Source organism: Dermacentor albipictus, chromosome 6, assembly GCF_038994185.2.
Source record: "Dermacentor albipictus isolate Rhodes 1998 colony chromosome 6, USDA_Dalb.pri_finalv2, whole genome shotgun sequence".
In the NCBI taxonomy this organism is placed as follows: domain Eukaryota; kingdom Metazoa; phylum Arthropoda; class Arachnida; order Ixodida; family Ixodidae; genus Dermacentor; species Dermacentor albipictus.
This window is the reverse complement of record NC_091826.1, coordinates 120,840,565-120,863,945: the sequence shown is the minus strand read 5'-3', so window position 1 is coordinate 120,863,945 and position 23,381 is coordinate 120,840,565. Positions and strand designations below refer to the sequence as shown.

General features: G+C 46.9%; 1 protein-coding gene across 7 annotated transcripts in view; it reads right to left on the bottom strand.

The window, feature by feature from the left end:
- LOC135913793 (ATP-binding cassette sub-family C member 2-like) overlaps window positions 1-23,381 on the bottom strand; it is a 272,909-nt gene that overhangs the window by 47,076 nt on the left and 202,452 nt on the right. For all 7 annotated transcript variants that reach the window (XM_065446481.1, XM_065446480.1, XM_070541305.1 and 4 more), the window contains 3 exons: window positions 21,176-21,392; window positions 3,930-4,240; window positions 562-894 (listed from right to left, as the gene is read on the bottom strand). In XM_065446481.1, the coding sequence (XP_065302553.1) occupies window positions 562-894; window positions 3,930-4,240; window positions 21,176-21,392 (861 nt within the window). The remainder of the gene's footprint in view (window positions 1-561; window positions 895-3,929; window positions 4,241-21,175; window positions 21,393-23,381) is intronic.

Sequence of the window (23,381 nt, the reverse complement as noted above, 5' to 3'; positions counted from 1 at the left end):
ACTACACTCGAGAGTTTAAGGAAACTACTGTGTCACGTTGTTACGTGGTTATTGGCGCACGACTGGCAGCTCGAGGCAATATTTCACAATCGAAAAATCACTTTCACAATCGAAAAAACACTTTTAGGCAGCACGTATTAACCGACAGAATACTGTATCGGGAGTTTTTCACGCTGCTCTACAATAACATTGACAGTTTTTATCGAACCATAATGTTCCAGAAGTTGATTAACTAATGAGGTCAAATTATACAATTAGGTAGAATGAAAAAAAATAATAATCTGAGCATCTCCAAGAGACGGTACACAATATTACCTTGGTTCTGTCCAGCTACATGGCAGTCGCATATTTTTAAACTCTGGCTAAGTTAGCTGAAAAACCCAGTATACGCACGCATTTTCCCTGTGTTCATCAACATCTTTGGTCATTCTTTCTTGTTCCCTTTCGTTTTTGTCCCTGTGCAGACTAGCAGGTCAGACCATACTACCTGGAGCCGAATTTTCGCCTTTCATTCTCATAAGATCCCTGACCTGGGTCGGGGACACCGCAACGCTTACGCACCGAGCACGCAGAGCTCAGCGCCAGGCCCAGACTGGCTGGGTCGGGTCCGCCGGGGCCGGCGAAGACGACGGTGGTCAGCAGGGTGCACATGATGACCACGAATCCAGCCACGGCCGTCAGCGTGCGGACGAAGCAGTAAGTGTATCCGAAGCAAACCAATCCCCGCTCCATCTCGTCCGTCAGGCGGTAGAAGTGGCTCGCAAACCTGTCCGCCACGCCGTACGTTCGCACACTGCTCAGCGCGTCCACGGTTTCGGTGGCGTGCTGCAGCAAGCGGGACATGGCCAGGCTCTCGTAGTAGCGGCAGTGGTGCGACGCCCTGAGCGCGGCACACTGCGCGTATATCCGCGCAAAGAAAGAAGAAGAAGAAGAAATATCAGGCAAATCCAAGGCGCACGTTTAAACAACGAAAAGCGAAGAATTCGTGGAGCGCGTAATTTGAACGCTGTAAAACAGCGTCCGTCGTGTGCAACGAGTTTTTCAGCATCTAGCCGTTACGTGCGCCTATCTCGAGAAACGGTGAGACGCGGAAACCCCCCATCACGTGATCCGAACCCCCGCGCATTATGCAGTGTCCCCAGGTTGGCCCGCACTCCTTACTGCGTGATCGCCAGGGTCTGCCCAGATTACTACAGCACCATCTCCATCACCGCCCAATTTTACCGCTTACCTTACCAAGAAACGCGCAATAGCCCCTGGAAATAAGGCTTAGCGTTAAAGCTTCTATTTAATAAATAATTTATGCGATCGAACGCGTATATTTGTTGTACCAAGGATATTCATTTGCCATATATTGGTTAACTGCGTAATTCCGCAGAAAACAGAGGCGGCCACTGGCACATCTGTTGAAGTTTAACCTATAAGCCGATTCGTCATGTCAGTGCCGTCTTGTGTGCGGGCTGTTCTTTGGGACAGCAGCAGTAGTCATGGTGTACGAATTCTTGAAAGGTTCAATTAGAAAACTTCATTTTAAAGATCATGTAGAAGCTGTCGGAGAATAATTGACAAATAGGAGCTTCTCGATTGTTTCTGGTACAGTCAATTCATACGTGTTAAGATGAAAAGGTGCTAAGCAATGCCAAAAAGCGACGGGACAGGCAAGAGACGGCCTTTTTTTGTCGTTATTTTAGTGTGTTTCACGTCTTTTACGAGATAAAATACCTTTGTAAAGCACCCGCCTATATTTGTTATTGGTGACACCATTTATCAGCTCTATTGTTTAATATCATAAGGAGTGTGGCCGCTGTGATCCTGCACTACCACTAGCACTGGCTTTCGGTGCAGAAATTAAACAGATATCGAAATTCCCGCTTCAGCGACGGCTCTGTGGCTAAAGAAAGCAGACCTCGAAGGGTGGGCACTTGCTCACTGTATACACTGGTAGGCATTCGTCAGCCGAAAACACTTCATTCATGCCTTCTTGCATACATAATTTGTCACTTCAGAGGGCAAGTATTGACGGTGTAACATTGGCCCACCACCGCCAGTACCTTCGGTTACACTCTACGGGGTTGGCCCAACATTTATTATGTTGCCTCCGACATCGGTCCGGTGTGCTTGGCCAGACAGCAATACAGGCAAGGGGTGGGAGGAGTGAAAAAGACAGCTTTGCCTTACAGAAAAGAAGAAAGAAAGAGAGAAAGTAAGAAAGAAACAAAGAAAGAAAGAGAGAGAGAAAAAAAGAAAGAAAGAAAGGAAGGAAGGAAGGAAGGAAGGAAGGAAGGAAGGAAGGAAGGAAGGAAGGAAGGAAGGAAGGAAGGAAGGAAGGAAGGAAGGAAGAGTCGTTCAAGTGTCGACGCTGAAGAAGATAAGGTTGACGTACATAGGGGGTTGAAATGAATCAACAGTGAAATGCTGATAATGAGGCGACGATACCATTCATGCATTCATGGTAGAAAAACATCGCTAAAAACATAGACAGAACGGAGAACTCAGGACCAGCCCTCGCCCTTTGTTCTTTCTTCTGTCGGTATTCATAGCGCTGCTTTTCTACAATGCATGCATATCAACGAGCTCGCCTTCATACTCGTCCACGATTCATGCACCCGCCGTAGCTGCTCAGTGGCTATGGTGTTGGGCTGCTGAGGACGAGGTCGCGGGATCGAATCGCGGCCACGGCGGCCGCATTTCGATGGGAGCGAAATGCCAAAACAACCATGAGACTTAAATTTAGGTGCACGTTAAAGAACCCCAGGTGGACGAAATATCTGGAGTCCCCCACTACAGTGTGCCTCATAACCAGAAAGTGATTTTGGCACGTAGGACCCCATAATTTAATTTTAATTTTTTAAGGATTCATACATTGGGCAGGACGACGGGCCTCGCGAGTTTCGTCTGTTTTTCCTGGCGAGTTCTCTGGGACACGAGCTTCATGCATGTCGGCGTTCTCACAAGTGCGTCAAGTGAGCGCCGCTTTGGCGCGCTTGCATTTCCTTTCCGCAGCGTCGACTGCTGCCTTGCGATGCAGCGGCGTGTTGCAGTTACGAACCCCTCAAGCGCCCACAGCGCCACGCAAAGGCTGCGTCAAGGCTGGCGCGCCACGTTCGCATCTGCACGCGCACACGGATGATAGCACGCAAGCACACTCACAGGTACACACACGCCCAAGGCTCGTGTGAACGCACTCGCGTGACTCAGTTCTATCTAGTCCCGAAGTCGGGAACATCCCAAAATATTCCGGAGGGTGCGGCCGTTAAGTTCGATGACACTTGGTGGTGGCATGGCAGACGGCGACAGCGACACAGGCCCTCACATTCCACTCCGTTTACGGCTAGTTATTCTTATTTTTATTACATCCTGATTAGATCTTCAACTCCTTATTATTGCTACGTGTTCGAGAGGTATCATTTCACACCATTCTCACGTTCATACGACATCTGCAAGTTACCTAAACGACCATTTTTTTTCTGACAAAGCCAACAAAATACCCAGAACCCAGATACGCCAATCGCACATGAAGCGACCTCGGCACGCTTTGTCTGCAAAAAGCAAAAAAAAAATCTTGTTTTCCGTTACTCTTTCCGCTTGTAGACATTTCTGTCCTGTAGATATATTTACTGAACAACAAAGGGCTCGTTATTTTACGTATGAAGGGATAAAGCGAAGCTATTATTGCTGCAAGATGGGCATGGAGAATGAAGAAGCATCGAAGCTGTAGTGTGGTGGAATTTGGATGGCTCATTAGGCATTTCAAAAGTTGGGTGCGGTAAGATTAGAAAACAGATGCGCTGGGCGATGAAAAATTAAGCAGTTTCTCCCGTAAGGGCGAAGCCTTGAAATTGATGTTAAGGTATCGAGTTGTGTTGAAGCTCCTCAAACTGTGTCTGAAAGGGCTCAACAATGTCTTGAGAGGCGGAACGCGAGCTCACCAATCCATAGCAGACCAGCACGGCGAGAACAAGTGTAATGCCGATCACGACGGGCGCCTGGGTGCCGACAATGGCGATCTTGGCGACGGTGAGGAGCGTGTTCTGGACGCTTTGCTTGCCGCTGATGAAAGCGCGTGAGTCAGCATGGTCGATGTCGGCCGAGAAGCGGTTCACGATGCGGCCCCGGGGCGATTCGTCGAAGAAGGATACTGGACTCTGCAGCACGTGACCCAGCATGTCGTTGTGCAGTGACCGCGAAAGATGCTTCGCAGACAGGGCCAGCAGGATACTTCCAGCGATACGGAAGGCCACTGCAAGTGGAGAACGCAGTTCGTATGGGTCAGCTTGGCAAAAAAATGCAATAGGAGGACTCAATGGGTCTCACACAAAATTGTCACACCAGAAATAACTCTGAGTAATTGGCGTTATCCGAGGACGATTACGATGAAACGGCGAAATGGCAGCAAAAAAAGTACAACGCAGTGCGGCGTGTTCGACGTTTTCTATCTCGCCTTTCGTACTGCTATTTGAGGGGTTTTGGTCACCTTGCGTAGATCCCGCTATATGACGCTGCCGCGTCACCATGCACCTTTCGAAGCCACATGCCTAACCACAAGAGAGAGCCAGCAAGGAGAAGAAACGCAGGGAGGTGAGCCAGACAAACGTGCGGTCTGCTACCCTTTACTGAGCTAAACAGGCAGGCATGCAGGTGGGCGTAATTGAACCAGCAGCTTGCTGCGTACACAGGCCCGATCTGTTATAGCGTTTAAATAAACCGAATCTCAACCAGATGACACGAACCGAAATGCCTTTGCCAAGCTTGACATGCGATCTGCAGGATCCTTTCGGGAAGCATTGAACTTGTGAGTTTAGAACGTAGACAGACCATGCTCGGTACCCACAGGGCCCGACGCACCTGCCTCATAACTCGGTTTCGCAGTGGCACGTGCCCTCAGGGGAGGAAGCCCGAGCACGAAAACGGGCAAAACAGCTCAAAATTGTTGCAGAAGCCGTCGAAGATGCTTATGCAGACCGCAGGAGTGGAATTGACGCACTAACAGCACTTTCGAATTATACATACTTGTGACACCGACAACGCAGTTTAATGATGACGGCACAATTATCATTGAGGCTTCTCGGTAGACAGTGTGATGAATATAACGGTGGGACGTCGATGGAGTGATGACAATAGAGATGATGGTGCTACAACGACGGCAGCATGACGCACCAAGACTACGTGAATGACAACAGAATCACGAAAGCGTGACAACGACCGCGACATGAGGATAGCCAAATGACGACAGCGCGACAACGGTGGTATAGCAATGCCTGCGCTCCTGCGCATCGTTCTTTGATTATTTACTCCAATAAGGCCAGGTATTTTTCCGACCATATTCTTTATTAACCGGTAGGTCTTACGCAGTGTGGGAATCAGTCTAAGCGGAGCTGTGATGAGCTGGCAATACGAGTCGGGACTTCACAAGATACGTGCTGCAGACTCCAATGACGAACGTACCCCGGACCTGTCAGTACAGGTGGCGGAAGAACGCGATGCAGTGCCACCATGGACCACAACATCTAAATTTTCTCACACCACAAAGCTCTCGCGCGACAGCCATAGCGTCTGAAAGAGCTGCTCGGTGTTCATCGACGTCAGCGCCGCGCCAACAACCAGCGTGAGAGCACGTGCCCATATCGTAAAAAATCCTGACTACGAAAATGGGCAAGAGATGCGTCTTGCTTTAAAGACACCACGAATGAGAAGTCGCAGTTTCGCCAAGGAGGCGCATGCATAGCGATAGCAGTGTGTTACAAAAACACACGACGAAATCTTCGTACGTTCTTCGGCCGTATGTATTACACTTGAAGTGCAGAATCTGCCCGCAGTGCTACAGGCACTGCCGTCACCTCGGCACCAGACCCGAGCTCTCGTGTGGATGCCAAGCGCCATCGAACGATTCTTACCGAGCCTCTTTCGATCCCCTGGACGAGTTTGCATATTTCGAGACTGTCATTTCGAACTTGTAACGCCACTCATCTTTGTAACACCGCAATGACATTGAGAGTGTTTAAATAAATAAACAAATAAATAAATAAATACCCCTTTCATTTGGTGGAGGTGCTGGGTAACCTTGAAAACTGGAACTCCGAAGCCGCATGTTGCGTCATCTATTGCCTAACCTATCACCCGGCGTCCTCATCCTCACGCAGGTGCGCGCTTCCGATACACATGCGATTCGACGAAACGCCACGCTCATCCAGGGAGGGCCCCGTCGCTACGCCTGCTGTCACTGACGTGGCTGCTGAACAGAGAAAATATCCGTGGATTGTGTCTCGCATTGACGTTCTCACCAATCCTGCAACGGCGACATACCCTCGAGCCCTTCGTAGCGAAGCCACCCATTTCGTACTACGGGACACCCTCGTGTACGGCCGAATCTGTCAGCCACACGGTCGCAAATGGCGGCTAGCGATCCCTCGTCATTTGTGTTCCAACGTACGCGCCTGTTTCCACGCCGATGCACGCGCTCATGCTGGCGTCTTGAAAGCGTCCAAACGTCTCTGCCAGTGGTACTACTGGCATGGCATCTACGCCTACGTCCGCAAATACATTCTTATTCGCAATACATCTCTTCATACGCCAATCCCAACACAACCTTTACCGTAACCTGCACGTCTTTTTGACCGAGTTGGCATCGACCTTCATGGGCCTTTTCTATGTACGGCTACTGCAAATCGCCGGATAATTGTTGCAGAAGACCATCTGACAAGATAAGCCGAAACTGCTGCACTTCCTTTTTGCCGCATTCGTTTTACGGCATTTCATCTTACGAAACAGCTTACCGCGAGGACTGCTCAGCGACCGAGGCCATGTCTTCTTGTCTGAAGTCATTAATGAGCTTCTCGCAGCGAGTTTTAATAAATCCACCTTTCACAGCAAACATTGCCTTGCTAACTAAATTGAACACGCATCGTGTCATGCGCGTACCGGCAAACATGAACAGATCTTTCTCGATGACCACAAACACACGTTGTCACAGCGCTGACCTCGTGAAGAGCGTCGGCAGAGGGGAGCGAATGCTTAATGCTGCCTCTTGCCTCAAGGCGTCACCCAAAACTTGATATTACGCGACCTCCAACACTAAAGCACGCGGGAACACTGCCCGCATGACGCCAACTGTCATTTGAGCTCTCTATTGTATTTTGAAGCCATAGGACGTTACTTCTAGTGGACGGCGCATGGGATGCCTATGCGTGTAGAGGTTGAGATTGGGCGAATTGGTAACCTTGGATATTGATATTGAATGTCTACAGAGCACACACATACTTAGGAAAGTATGTGTGCTCTTTCACTATCCCTGTCCCCTCTCCTGAGATTTGTGCGTGCTGTGAGCACATTCAATATGCCACGCATGCCCTCAGCCGTGCGGATAGCTATGCGCGCAGCCACAGCCGGGCTAGAGGTGCAGACGCGTGCTGTCCTCTCAAAGAACGCAGTTAATCACGTGACGTGCAACACTGGCCACACGAAAATATCGCGCGCATCAAGCCACCATCCTTAGCATACAGCGCGCGGGGTGCCATACGATTGTATCGCACTTAGAGTTCACACGAAACAACAAGGCGATGGCGAAAATTCACCTGGATTGTATGTATAACTGCTATAACAATAAAGTCGAAATGAATAAAAGGCACCTCGAGGCGGGTTCGCGAACCGGATGTGATCTGCATGTATCGTTTTGAAATTGAATGGTGTCACGGGGATTCCACGGCAAGATCATGTCAAATTCTGTAAAGATATTTACGAAGCAAAAGCTCTCAACTACTGTGCATAGTAATTGAGATAAACGGAGCCGTTAGCTCCTGATTGTGTGAAACACAGAAGTCATCTTAATATGGAAGCGCTGAAATGATCTGAGTGAAATGTTTTGCATTTATTGAGTCTATTGAATGCTGGAAGAAGAATCTTTATTTTTGACTTGTTTTGTTTTTACAAATATAGCTGTTGTCAAACAAGTCTGAAAACATTAAGGCGAAATATTCACACATTTCGAGCTCCGCATAAAAGATGCAAGCTCAATTAGTTGGGGGATGTCAGGCATACAAATGTGACGTGTGAGTCATATACCAAATACCGGGTGTTTATGCGAGACAGAGGGAAGTGATATGTGAATTGCAAGAATGATAACGAGACGGAACCTATTTGGCTACCCTGAACTGGGGAAGTGGAGAGAAAAACGAAAAGGAGGAAAGAAAGATTCACAGCATGCACGTGTTCACGTACACAAGCACCCATTTCTCAGTCTGTCACAGGCGGAGGAGGAGGAGGAAAAACATTTATTGAGAAAAAAATAAGAACAAGCAGGTGCCTTTCTGCTTTTGCGGGGAAGCGACCTCAGTCCAGGTCTCCTACGGCTCTTGCTGTCTCCCGGGTCCGCCGCACCAGTTGCTGCTGGTCACGAGCGGTTACATTATCCCGTTATCGTAACGGCATAAGTAAAGATCCAAGGTTCTTCTTCCTCTTTCTCGAGGGTAGAGGTCTTCCTTCTCAACTTGGGCTTCCGAGATGGATCGACAGAGACAATCTCCGCGAGTGAAGAATACTTTCACTAAGGATACCAGCGATAGGTTCGCCGGAGACTTCAGACGGATGGAAGCTGACACAGATGAAGCTTGAAGCTTCGTTGCATTTACAAGAAGCATTTGCAAGAAATAAACAAGATGTAAAGTGTAACTGGAACACATGACGACCCTATATGAATAGCGCCTATTGTACATAGCACCTCTATCCGGCTAACGAGGCCATGTTTTCTATCCCTCGGTGCCCCGCTCCAAACATTCACAGCCGAGTCACTGCCGAGTGGCTTTGAGTACGGTCCGCCGGCGCACCAATAACAATTCCTGTACAAGGATCGTGGTGTGAGGGGTCCGCCGGCTATTCAAGCATTGGGCATCGTCTACTTCTCCTTTCATTTACCTCAGTTTAAAATGTTTGCTCCTCTCCCTAAAAATAACATACAAGAAAAGGCAACAAGAGAGAGGGTTGCAAACGTGTACCAATGATATCCCGCGCAAATCCAGAGCCAAACACACTCGACACAATAAAATACTATAAACAAGCAGCACCTCTGAACTAAAGCGGCAGGGTGTTTGACTCATGCGGTGTCGCCCCGTCACCCGCTCGTAACTGCGTACACCCTTTGGAAAAAACGGACAGCGTAGTAATTGCGAGTCATGCGTTAACGAAAGTTGTCAACGCGGTGCTTCAGGCTCCCGTGCACTTGCTCAGTAAACGCTTGCTCAGAAAGGGGTTGTCAGGAGGGCAAATTGGCCAAGGTCCCAAAACAGGTTCTCAGAACAGTCCCAATGGGAACGGTGCGTGCAGTGAATAATGGGCGTGGCCCTTATGTGTTCCGTGGCGTAATTTTTTGCGCCTACTATGAACCACCAAATGCGCCCATGGGATTTGGTGACGAGTTCCATCACGTGTTGTACAATATTGCAGTCCTGCGCCCTGACTCAACTATATAGACTGTTTTTTCGTAGGCCCCGCCATATTGTGAACGCAGTGGCGCCGCCTAGGAACAGCGATATACAGGCTTGGTTGAAAGCAGTCTTTTGCATGGCAGGTAACGCTCGGTGGTAGGTTCTGGCGTTTGTTTTAGCGGTCGTGCGGTCTGTTTAGTATGACGTGCGTCATCTATGTGGTTAATGGTTCTGTGAGACGTGTTGAAGTGGTTTAATGCGTCATGGTCGCAAATTCTGCTGGCGTTGAGGTGGACGGAATATATTGGCGCCAGCCAATATATATCGCGAAATCAAAACACGTACAGAGCTGGACTGAAATTTCGCATTATGGGGTACCGTAATCGTCGGTGATTTTTTTATTACGCTACCTCGTTATCCATAGACTAAATTATTCCCCGTGTTTTCCAATTCTACCAGCGACAATTTAGAATCAACATAAGTATTTACGAAGACTACCTCATTTCCTCCAATGTTTCATTCGCCTTGTTCTGTCTGTTTACTGTGACATTTCTCAAGTATATTACTAACCACTATCTATGGGACGCAGCTGAATACGGCAGTAGCGCCCTACGAGAGCTGTTCGTGCTTTCCTAGATAGCATGAGTGGGAAAGTGACACATCCACAGCACACTGTAGGCCAAATATATCCGTGCTTGCTATAGATATATCCATTAACTAAATTCAAGGTGTTGTGGCGCAAGAAAAAAAGTAGGAAAGAAAACGAGAGGGAGAAAGGAATCTTGTGCAATAGTAAGCCTAATAGCTACGCAAAAACACGCCCAACATAGTGCATTACCAAGCCGTTGTGGAAAATGCAAGGAGCAATGTTCGGCACCTACTTTCTGCCAAACCATGGTGCTTTATAAAGGCAATATAATACCTGGCGCAACACACTCACCAAGTCCATACCGCAGCACGAGCAGCGGACACCACAGCAGGCTGTGTAGATTCATCGTGATAGCTGCGAAGGCCGCGTACTGATGCGCAGCGCGATGAGTGCGCGCATATATGACCCTACAATCAGCCTCGGAGATCAATTATGTATTTATGAATGTTCCAATTACTAATGTGACCTTATTGTAGGATGATCCTCTATTTCTAAGCTGTGGTTTGGAAGCCATGAAACATGCGCGACGATCGTAACAGCGTGGGTACCGTTCTGCTACGATAGGAGCTGTGATGTTATACTTTGACAAGCGTTCAAACTGTTCGCTGCAGGTTATATTGCGTGACTACTTGGTTCGATGGATGAGGTTTCCGCCCCGGAATAAATTAGTTTTGGCAAGCAATAGTAGCATACCTTACAGTCTTAGTTACGCTTGTCCAGCAAAGGGACTCTTTACGAACTGCGCGAGCGTCCTAATCAGGTAGGTGCTGGATTACAGATATCTTTGCTCTGTATACCGCATGGTCCAAGCGTACGTCATCAGCGGTTATATATTTATAAACGTAGTGCGGCGTGACTATGCGAGGTCGTATTGCGGCGTTAGCCCGTTTTCTCTTGCTTTTTCTTGAAAGAGGATCATAACAAAATTTCTTTTTCGGTTGCGTTCGTTCCGTTCTCTACGACGCACTCACACATATTACGAAAACTTTGTCCTCAAATATAGGCATCGCATTATTTTTATGCGATCCCTCTCATATATTATGGCTGTATACATGCCAAAAAGGCAATGCCGAAGCGCGCAGCTGACATATGTATCGTGCTGGTTCACCAACCGCAGTGACCGCTGCATCGAGCAGTGCCATCGGCCTCATGCAGGAAGGCTAGCGTAGACATATGGTAATTTGAAGCCTAGTAGAGTTGAAATGCGCGTGAACGATGCGGTTGCATCACAAATATTTGATAGCGCCTGTCGCTTAGATGATTCGTGGTTGCCCTAGGTTGGCCGTGCACGAGCATGCGCTCTTATGCTTTATGTTTTACTCCCTACGCCAAGCGATCAGATTGTGAGCAGATTTACCATTTCATGCAGCTAATACAGAGACACCGGTTCTCTTCGTTGAATAAAAACCGATACAAGCAAAATATTTCACAACACATATGCACACCGCGACTGATAATGTGCGTACACCACAACTGATAAAGCGCGTCACATTTTACGCCCCCAAGAGATATTTCCGCCTACTGTAGTTACCGATGCACCGAAAAGCTTCTCTGACGACCTTATATGAACGGACATGGCGTAAATTTCACTAAGTACCACCTAAAACATCTCTAAATCGTTCCGCAGCGCGCGACAGCAATACTTTGAAGCAGCGCCGCGCCGGATCGCCCAAGCCAGAGAGGAGCAAAGGCTCTCCACGTGCCCTCTCCTCCTCGCCCGATGAAAAGGTCTATTTGTTTTGGCGACTTCATTTTTGCTGATATCGTGTGGTCCAATCCATCTAGTTTTTTGTGGTTCGTCTGAAAGGGCCAACTTGTCAATATCTGAGCGGATTTTAATCTCACTCAACTAGTTAAAAGCCTCACGCGCACTGTGTTCAGAGCCTCAAATTTATTGGATTTGATACTAATCACATCACTTGGCACTATTCACTCACTCATTTGCATGGACTAAGCATTCTTCATTTGATATGCAATGGCTGAAGCCGGCTACTGGTCAACATAAAATAAGTTATTCGGGATTACGCAAAGGGAGACTTCGCCTCAATTAACGTCGAACTAGATGCGTTCGCTAATGCTTACCTAAATAATTTCGAGCATTGCTCCATCCATAATAGCTGGGCAGCATTCAAAAACTCGGTTCTATCGCTCATAGAAAAGTACGTGCCCTTGCGCAATGTTCGCAGCTTTCCGTTCCGCGTGGCTTACGCCCACGCTAAACAGACTTCTTCGTAGTGCTCCAGTGGTTGTGGTGACTCATTTTTTTGTAGTGCTTCAGCCAGTCGTCGACGTCTTCGCTATCGTTCCCCGAAAAGGAGGGTGGCTCTCGCAGCAGTGTCCAGTAGCCAGCCTGCCCTGCGTAAATGCTTCCTGGTTCGACGATGGTGGAGTCGTCATTGCCTTGTCCGGAATCGACCATGTCCACTGTTTGTGATTGTTAACCGGCCAAGCATCTATTCCGTCAGACAGTCGGTAGAGCTTAGTCATGCAGGATTGTCCAGGATTTACACCGCGCTACCACCAAACATGTTACGAAAGATGTTTGTTTACAAAGTGAAACTAGGTGCAGAAGGAAGCCAGAGGGAAGGACCAGCTGGCGCGGAATACAGCCGAACGAATGCGCGCACACTCTACCTCTTCTTTCACTGCCTCAGTCGCGCAGTGCTGCGACAGTATTTACATGACATATTTGCATTATCTCTTACCTCGTACAGAAGAAGCTACCAGTTTGCATTTCCTGCTCACATATACGTTGCTTGAATCAAGCATTCCCACTTCGCTTCCCCTTGTCAACGCAGTGCGCCTTCAGTCGATATCAGGGGGCCACAATTCTGCCTGTCATCATCTGGTGGTGCTTGCCAGTCCCATGCTGAGCTCGCATTGTCACTAAATGGAGGCACATCGACATCCCCACAACTAATTCACAGTTTGGGCATAACGCAGCAAGTAATCAAAAGCTTGTTCCTTTTCTCAACAAAAGTCTAGTGCAGTAGCTGGCCGAACTTGCCCTTTAGGTCCCCGAGGGCATTATCAATTCTCCCTGCAGCTGAAATAAAAAGAAAAATTAAAGAACACGTGTGACAGAAATTTAAAATTTAGGCAGCCTAACTGAATGTATGTGCTTCTCTTTAATGAGTAGCCCTTGGGCGTAAATGCGGATCGAGTTTAATAGGGCTGGGAATATATGTGACGATACAAACCCGAAATATGTCAAAATTCTTCATGGGAAAGCATCACGTCGCAGACTATTGTTGCGAAATGGAGTGTATGGCATATGGAGTGTATGGCATGAAACTCTGAAACACCAATAAAATTCTGACTTGCTCAAAGTCTGCTCACAGTTGGTCGAGGTCTGCAGGGAATGTTACGAGCTCCTTGGCGATTTCTTCTCCATAATCAAGCACGTGCTCAACAATCCTAAATGTTGTTGCATCCCGAATGCCGAATCTAATGGCTACAACCCTCAGGCACGCCTTGTTTGCAACGGACCTGCAGAAGTATACATATGTTAGGACCAATCAGCATAAGCACCCTCTGAGAAGGAACACAAGGATTACATGGAATAAAATGCTAACAGGTAAAATAATGGTACACCTTTTAATCTCTTCACGTGTTATGTACGGTAATGGTGCTTACAAGCTTTCTGCCTCAAAACCAGGAAGAGCAGGGATATTAGCCATGTATGCAATGTATTTCTCACTCCTTACAGCTTTTCGAACGGCAATAGGGGTGGAAGCCTGGTTACTAGATGCTGATTTTATCCCTTTCCCTATGATATATGTACTGGTGTGTCTAATGTCGTTAACACTTTTATCATTCAACATCTGCAGCCGTAATGTACAAGATAGACTGCTAGTTAGCTCGTAAAAGCTACAGTGCGTATAAAAGTGGCCCTTGCATTCCCTCCTTTTCTTCGGCATTTGCGAATACGTTTTTTTACGGACCTCATGCTGGACATTTATGCAGTGTCATCAATCTTCATATGCAATAAAGAGATACATAAACAGAATTTCTGCGTGAAGGAATCAATGTAGATTTAATGTCAATAAACATTTAATGTTTTGAGTGACTTTGGAATGCAAGAATGCGATCGCTTCCTCCTAATGCACACCTGGTGCGTTTTGATCGAGTAACCGTGTCTAAATGGACACCATTATACACCCATTATATTTTACTACTTCAAGAAAGCACGATGTAAGGTTAGGCAAACAGGCGCACAAACTTAAAAAAACTCTGACTCACGAGAGCAAGACCAGGACGTGCTCTTCGGCGTTTTTCGAAGGTGATCAGCCACAATTACTGTGGCTATAGAACTTCGAGTCCTCAAACCTCGTTATCTGCTGGTCCACTACAGTTCTTGAATCCCTGCAGTTCCTGCGGAACTGCAAACAAGCAAATATTTAACAGATACAATAACGAGATATCTGCGGTAGTAAAGTGGTGTTATGCTTACCTCCTCATATGGGCATAGCCGCATAACGTCCTCAACGAATCCTACAATCCTCGGGGATTTGCGCGGTGGTTCAGAGAAGGCCTCCCGAAAGCATCTGCGTCACCTCGTGACCGCTGTTGGCCGAGCTGGAAGAGCTACTGCTCGAGCTGCTCCCTTCGTTAAACGCGAGCTCTACAGCAGCAGTGAACGCAACTATTTTGCCAAGCATCACAATGTTGTGCGCATGGTTCTACTGGAGCTCCAGACCTGAACAGCTAACCGTATTCTGTGGGAGTCAACTGCGCCAACTCTCGTTCAACCGTTGGCCGTCGGTGTCGCTTTTACGACATGTTTGTCTGCTATATTACTGTTGATTGGAGCAGCGCTATAACTTGAACGGTGCCTGTTTGTGGTGACGAACTGCTTGCCTAGTTTACGATTGTTTCAAACATGGTAGCAGTGATAGCACAAGGCTTTGATCGGTCACTTGGCTCCAAAAATTGACTGCCCCAACCTGAAAAATGTCGGTGCTTGTAGTCCGCTGCTCTCTCAAATAGCGTTAAATAGCCGCCCCTATTGCCTTTTTTACGCAGCAACAAACCTCACAGCTCTTGCACCTTAAGTCACATTGTTTATAGAGTTCGTAAAATTCACGATAGTTTCATTGTTTAAGTTGTGAAGTTTAGTTCTACGCTTTTCAGAAACTGCTATGCACGGTAACGTTCCACGACAGAACGATTACAACTCATTTTATCTCTTAAGTGTCCGTGACTGTGCCGGGAGTTCAAAAACAGAATCCCGTATACAGCTTCACTGCGTACCTATCTTGCACACCACCGTTATGCTGCCGCCGTACCACGCAGAAACGCTAGATTTGAAGTTTGGAAATAGTTCCGTAACACAAGGCCTGCAGTGCAGCACGTTCTAAAGAACTGAGATCCTTTTTACAAGCCATCAAGTCACCTAGACGTGAAACAATAATAAAAAAGAAGTTGTGCTCACCGTTCTTTGAAACAGACTCAATCAATTTCTTGCAGACATCCAGCGCAGGAATTACTTGTGAAAATGTTCGCCAGATTATCTGCCTTTATTACAACGCAGAGCAATAAGTCCTAATGTAATATCTGACATTAGACTGCCTGCAATCAACTTAAAAAAGCTAGTTTATCCTATGAATCTCTTAACACATTTCTTTCGGTCTCTTACGGAGGCTAGGAAATGGAAAGTTATGCGGTCTAGCATTGCAGCTGCTACCTGTGCTCGTTGTTTGCGCTTATTGCACCGCTCTTCCTTCTGCGGTCTGACTACACAAACGCGTAACATTCGCAAATTTCGTTTTCTTTTTATAGTTGTGAATTTATTCATTCACAACCAATACAAGCGCGTTCTGCCTGGCGAAATGGCAGCACGAGCAATGTAACAGATGGCGAAACAGACGACAGCGAACGGTTATAACTAGCGCCACTCTTCCCTTACGTTCCATGTCCCCAGCGGCAAAACATTTGAACTAGACCAGGCGTGTTGGGCAAGGGACATCTGTGCAGGTCTGGAGTTCAGTAGGACGTGGTTGTGCTACCAATTTCACCAGAAGACGGAACTGATGCGGGCTATTTCCGCCCGAATCCGCGCCTCGGGGTAAAGGCAAGTGAGAGGGTAATCCGGCGCGGAGCGAGTTGATCCGAAATGACCAGTGGAAAGCGCGAAGCCGCTCCAGACCAAGCAGTGAAATTCAGATTCGTTGCGGCGGAGCAAGAAATCCGGCTCCCAGTCGACCAGTGGAAGACGCCATCAAATTAATGTCATTAATCGTGCTTTTCCATCAGCAGGCTTACAGAGTAGAATAACACACTGTCAAAAGCGTCACTTCAAAACGTTAACTCTTTATTCGGTGAACCTGCGGCCAGCAAACCAAGTCGCATTCCAAGCACAATGATAGCGGCTAGCCACGTCGGCGATCGTCGAAATAAGATCTGTGGGTCAAGCGCGTTGGCTTTTATAGATGACTCGTTGAATATTGCAGCGTAAACGCCGGTGTTCGCGCGCCTTCCAAAAAGCACTACACAATTCGTGTAACGCATAAATCTAATTACACAAAGTTCGGAGAGAACATACACAACATGTACAAACAACGATAGCATTCGAGTAAGTTCCAAATTATGCAAGCGCGTCTTGCGCTTAGTGATAACCTCAAGTTGTTAGTGGGTGAAACATACTATCAGAAAGAAAGATAAATATGTACACATTTCAATATTGTTGCGTTTTAGCGGCGGTGAAGAATCAGTCAGTGTTTAAGTTGTAAGTCGGGAATCTAAGTCATTATTGTTTTATTGGGCAAGGTCGTTGGACGTCAATAATCGTAGCTCATCGCTTCGTGGCCTTGCAGACACATATGTGAAATCGATGCAATGTTTACGACATATTCATAAAAGTCATAGGGCCAGACAATGAAATCTTCCTTACCTCAGTAAGGAAGCCTTCATTGCAGTGAGGCTACCTTATGTCACTCTGGAAGGTTCCTTACTGAGGCGCCCTCGGTGAAGGCTTCCTTGGTGCTTCCTTGGTACTTCCTCAGCATAAGAAGCCAAACAACGAAATCTTCCTTACCTCACTAAGGAAGCCTTCATTGCGGTGAGGCTACCTTATGTCACTCTGAAAGCTTCCTTACTGAGCGGCCCTCGGTGAAGGCTTCCTTGGTGCTTCCTCAGCATAAGGTAGCTCCAAAGCTACCTTCATGCGTCCTTACGCCGCTCCTGGCCCTGAACGAGCGCTTCACCTCACTGCTTAACCACGTGGCATTCGCTTGCGCATGCGCACTGTTGTCCACCTGCGGAGAAGCGCGAGCACGGTACGTCTTGCCAGGCATGTTCGTTTCAGTCACGCGTGCGGCATGCAAGCATTGCTAGGCGTTGCTAGGCGTTGCAAGACGCCGGCGTGCCAGCGTTGCTGGAGCACATCAAGTTTTGCACTGTAATGCGCAACTTTTTTTTAACTTTAGTAAGCGAAACTAGAAGAAAGCGTCCACGCTTCTCTATATTAGTTATTCAATTGAAAGATTGTGCGACGATACAACATTTTTAATAGAATAATGGTGTTCGCGGAAAGATTTGAAGAGATAATCTCGAACCCAGGTACGCGGCAACCGCTCCTTAGGTGAGGACGGGTGAAGGGAGCTTTCAGAGTACGCTTGCTTCCTCCATCGGTCCTTCGCTGTAAGGAGGCCTCACGTAAGGTGAGGAAGCGCTCGAAGGAAAGTAACTAGGGGTGTGCGAAAATTCGGAATTTCGAATACGAATCGGATATTTTCCATATTCGAAGCGTATTCGATTCGAGAAATGCATGTTCGGAGATTCACGAATATCCGAGGACGGCCGAATAACGGTGAAACGGCGAATATTCGGATAGACTGCGAATAATTGAGCAATTAACCAATTGTATACTTGCTCCGCATTCTCCTAAGAACATGTTTATTAACTGAGAACTTCGCATGATCCGCTCATTATCTGTATGCTCTGTTTCAGTCTATCTGCTTCAGGCATTTGAGACATGATCAGTTTCGGTTTCTTTTTCACCAAGCTTTATAATTCCAATTATTTTTGGAATGCCCTTGCCTTGAAGGTTGCAAAGGCAACTCAGGGTTTGCTAACATTGATTCAAAATGTATCAAGGCTCTTTGTGCGGAGTGGAAATTTGATGAAGTGGCCGGCCTAGGCATGTTTCTTGATCCGCGCTTTATGGCCACAGTTCATCAGGCATCTGGTCAGATGATCTGGCTGAAAAACCTTGTGACAGGGGAGCTCCAGGAAGCCGTCGTGGAACACCGTGGGGACACCGCCGTGCCAGCGTCGACTTCGTGTCCACTGGTGGCATCGAGTGTATGGAATGCTTTTGACGATCTAGTGATGAACAAAGAGAAGACACATTTGGCATGTGCCCCTGAGAGGGAAGTTACAGACTACGCGCAAAAGCCTCTTCTGGAAAGGGGCACGAATCCTTGTGAGTGGTGGCAGTCCATTGGCCGCTTCAGGTACCCGCTTTTAAGTGCACTGCCCGGAAGTACTTGGCGATCCCTGCCACTTCAGTTCCTAGTGAAAGAGTCTTTTCTACCGGTAGAAATGTGACAGTGCATAGAGAGCGTTTACTTTCTGGCCATATTGAGCAGTTAATTTTCCTTCACGACAATCTGTAACAAGCGTTTTACCTGACTGAGGGCATTACCTGAGTCCATTATCTATAATTGAGTACCTCTTTAATTTGAAGCAACCTTGTAGAATGCAATGTTATTTTTAAAAGGGTAGTAAAGCTATTGTTACCTCTCTTGCAATTTTTTAATACTACTCATGTATTGGATATTCGATTCGATATTCGAAGAGAGTTCTTCGCCTTATTCCTATTCGATTCGTAATCAAAAATTTCAATATTCGCACACCCCTAAAAGGAACGTTTTATTGTTTGGGCCAAGCTACCTTCATGCGTCCTTACGCCGCTCCTGGCCCTGAACGAGCGCTTCGCCTCACTGCTTAACCACGTGACGTTTGCTTGCGCGTGCGTGCTGTCGCCCACCTTCGGAGAAGCGCGAGCACGGTACGTCTTGCCAGGCACGTTCGTTTCAGTCACGCGTGCGGCATGGAAGCGTTGCTAGGCGTTGCTAGGCGTTGCACGACGCCGGCGTGCCAGCGTTGCTGGAGCACATCAAGTTTCGCACTGTAATGCACTGCTTCTTTAGATTTAGTAAACAAAACTAAAAAATAGCGTCCACGCTTCTCTATATTAGCTCATCAACTTAGAGATTGTGCGACGATACAACCTTTTTTATTGAATAGTGGTGTTCTGGTGTTCGCCTAGAGCTTTTAAGAGATAATCTCGAACCCAGGCATGGCGGCAACCGCTCCTTACGTGAGGACGGGTGAAGGGAGCTTTCAGAGTATGCTTGCTTCCTCCATTGGTCCTTCGCTGTAAGGAGGCCTCACGTAAGGTTAGGAAGCGCTCGAAGGAAAGGAACGTTTCATTGTTTGGGCCATAGACCTACTTGGAAATGGTGTATAATACATCAAATTTCTCCGGGTCACCGGCTTTAAGTGGTGCGTCTCACCTAATTCTGATAGTTTTTATTTAATTTTCGAAATACAATGTTTTATGATGGATCAATATGTTCTTATTTCATGATTTTCAATAATTTTGTAAGAATAATTGCTTAAATAATATATCCATTCGTTCCCAATGGTCAGTGCATTTTAACTTTTTCTTTTGACTTCAGCAAGCCTAAACTAATTCTCCGCCGTTGATCGCGAGCGAAGCGATTTCTCCGTTTCCATGTAATGAGACAGAAGCCTCTGAGGTAAATCTTCCACTTAATGGATCAGCATCAGCGGAGATGCAAGGGTATATCTCTACGCTAATTTGTCTGCATCACCCTAATGAAATCTTTACGCGAGGTAAGGCTACAGGCGTGAAATAGAATAAATAAAAAGAGACGCATGCGCGTCCGTGTTGTCATAGATATAATTCACGTTTTTCAAATGAAAGTTAAGCATCGTCGCATCGTCACATTCATTGTTTGCGTTAATGTGTCGCAAGCGGCGCATGGTTCGAATACCGTTTGCGTCAACATCGCAGGTCGTGGCGGCCAGTCATACCTATTGCAGCGAAGCTGTTTACCTCTGGGCCCCGTATGCATCCCCGCAAGCGTCCACAGGGCCCTCCCTGTGCGAGGGGGGGGGGGGGGCGTAGGTACCCTGGGCGGCTTACGTCTCTATTGGAGACACGGCGTGCGGACCGGAATGGAGACGGGTAGGGGAGAGAGGCAAAAGTGTGGCGACGGCGCTGCAGAAATGGTGATGGGTGAAGGAGAGGCGGAAAATATGGCGACAGCGCTGCAGCTATGGAGACGGGTAGGGCACAGAGGAAGAAAGTGTGACGACGGCGCTGCAGAAAGGAAACTGGTAGGGAAATAGGGGGAAAGAGTGTGGCGACGGCGCTGCAACAGCAGAGATGTGTAGGGAACAGATGCGGAAAATGGGGTTACAGTGCTGCAGCAATGGCGACGGGCAAGGGAGAGGGATAAAGAGTGTGGCGACAGAGCAGCAGCAATGGAGGCGGCTAGGGGAGAGGCGGAAAGAGTGCGGCGACAATGTTTCAGTGTGTTGCGATGGCGCCTGTGCACGTGGCCTGCGCTTCTGTGGTTATAACGTGACGCGCGTCAGCGGTGCCGGTGTGGCTGCAGCAGCGGTTTGGCTGCAGCAGTTTCATGGGAGGTGCGGTGACCGGTGGCGGCGCTTGTGTCGGCGTAGTGTGGTGCCGTATGAAGGAAATGTATGATTTCATAATGTATGCAGCCCATGCATGCAGCCTGAACAGCGGCGCTGGTAATCCGTCCCAATGTAAATGTTGCGGTGCCAATATTTTTTCCGGACATGCTGAGCCAAAATAACGGGAGTTTGAGCATGCCAGCTTCTCAGGTGAATTCCAAGAGGTGCGCCACTTCAGGGCAAAGAAACAGAAGAGTAGGGAACTAGATGTGTGGTATGTTGAAAACAGCACCGAAACAAGCCAAATAATAAAACAGGCGTGAAAGCTGCTATACTTAAGGTAGTGATTATGTCTTAGACTTCCCGTATGGACCTTTCGTACACGGCCGCTCAAGTTCGCTCGGCAATGTTGGTCATATGAAAACGTGCATACCGTCTATCAAGCACAAGGCCACGAGACTTGGTACCCAAGGAAGTTGCACAGAGGCAATGGCGGTAGTGCCACCATTTGTTGTTGCATCCGTCGTCCCCCACTTGATCCACACCTGCTGTGTGGCAAAAGCACAGGCAGCTGCTACGAACGTGAGGACTGCCATGACTGCAGGCCATCCTGTGAAGCGGAGGAGGCTGCACAGCAACTGCCACCCTGTCTGGCCAGAGAAGGAGAGCGTGATTTGGTGTGCATACCCCTCACTCGAACTAACGTGGACAATGGGATGTTGCTAACCAAATTCCCCTGGATATTAGGTCTCGAAGGAACAATAGGAAATCACACATGTAATATTGCTATTGTGCTAATGGCAGTACTGCTAAGTACCACAGCCAAGTTTATTTATTTATTTATTTATTTATTTATTTATTTATTTATTTATACATACTGCAGCCCATTAGGGCTATGGCAGGAGTGGGTTTACATGCGAAGAAAACTGATTATATGGAAAAACAAGAACATAGAAATATAAAGATGTGAAGGAACTATACATCAGCAATAGCATTTTAAAATTGAGAAATGGGTAGCAAATGAAATATAAAAATTTGAAGGAACTATACATCAGCAATAGCATTTAAAAATTGAGAAATCGGTAACAAACGAACTTCGGCAGGTAACAAATTCCATTGTTCAATCATGCGGGGAAAAAAACTGTATTTGAAAGTGTTAGTGCGTGGATGGAGTGATCTGATATTAGAGGCGTGATAAGCTCTAGTTGAAGTCGGGCAAGCAGGCATTAAAAGGGAGAGATCTGATAGGTGATAAAGAGAGTTCTTATAGGAATAGAAAATCTTCAGAGATTCTATGTGCCGCCGCCTAGAAAGAAGCTGGAGGCTTAATTCCGTAAGAGCAGCTGACGGTGAAAAGTCTCGGTCGAAGCGACGGTAAACAAAACGAATAGCCTTCCTCTGGACAGACTCAATACAATTAATTTCACCTTGTTTATATGGGCTCCATACGGAGGAAGCATATTCTAAAATTGGGCGAATCAGTGTTTTATATGCTACTAATTTAGTGTCCCTCGGAGCAGGAGACAACGTCCGGCGGATGTAACCAAGTTTTTTTAACGCTTTACTACAAATGTAATCTATATGTTTAGACCAAGACAAGGTGGGTGTAAAAATGACGCCTAAATATTTGTATTGAAAAACTCGTGTTAATGGTACACCGTTGCATATATAATCATAACATACGGGCATGTGTCTGTGCGTAAAAGACATTAGAACAGTTTTATTAAAATTTATGCTCATTTTCCAAGTAGCACACCAGTCACAAAATGAAACAAAGGAATCTTTAAGGCGCTGATGATCAGCGAGTGAGTAAACTGGGCTGTACATAACACAATCATCTGCATAGAGGCGTATTTTAGAAGTAACATGGTCTGGAAGGTCGTTAATGAACAATAGGAATAGTAGAGGGCCAAGTACGGATCCCCGTGGGACTCCTGAGGTGACATCGACTACCGACGAATCCACAGAATCATAGCACACGAATTGGGAACGCAAAGAAAGGAAATTGGAAATCCAAGACACTAACTGAGGGTTATTTAGAATATTATGGAGTTTCAAAAGCAATTTAGAATGTAGTACAGTGTCAAAAGCTTTGCTAAAGTCAATGAAAATGGTGTCAATCTGATTACCTAAGTCGGTGTAATGGGAAAGGTCATGAGTGAACTCCGTGAGTTGTGTTACAGTACTAAAACCGCGCCTGAAGCCGTGCTGAAAGCTGTTCAATAGGTTATTATTTTCAAGGAACAGTATTATATGCTTATAGATTATGTGTTCTAGTATTTTACACGAGGTTGCAGTTAAAGAAATGGGCCTATAGTTAGATAAAAGCTGCCTGTCACCAGATTTATATGAAGGTAGTACTTTAGCTCTTTTCCAGGAAGAAGGCACAACGCCACTATTAAGGGACTTCTGACATATAATAAACGGATATTTAGATGTCCATTGCGAGAATCGTACTAAAAAGGAATTCGGAATTCCATCAGGGCCGGCTGGCTTTTTAGTATCTAAGTTTAGTATGAGATTCAAAACACCTTCTAGGCTAATGTTGATATCATCAATTGCATATGAATCGCTAGTTGCAAATGTTGAACGACTGGAATCGTCCGAGGCGAATGCTGACTGAAAATATGTATTAAATG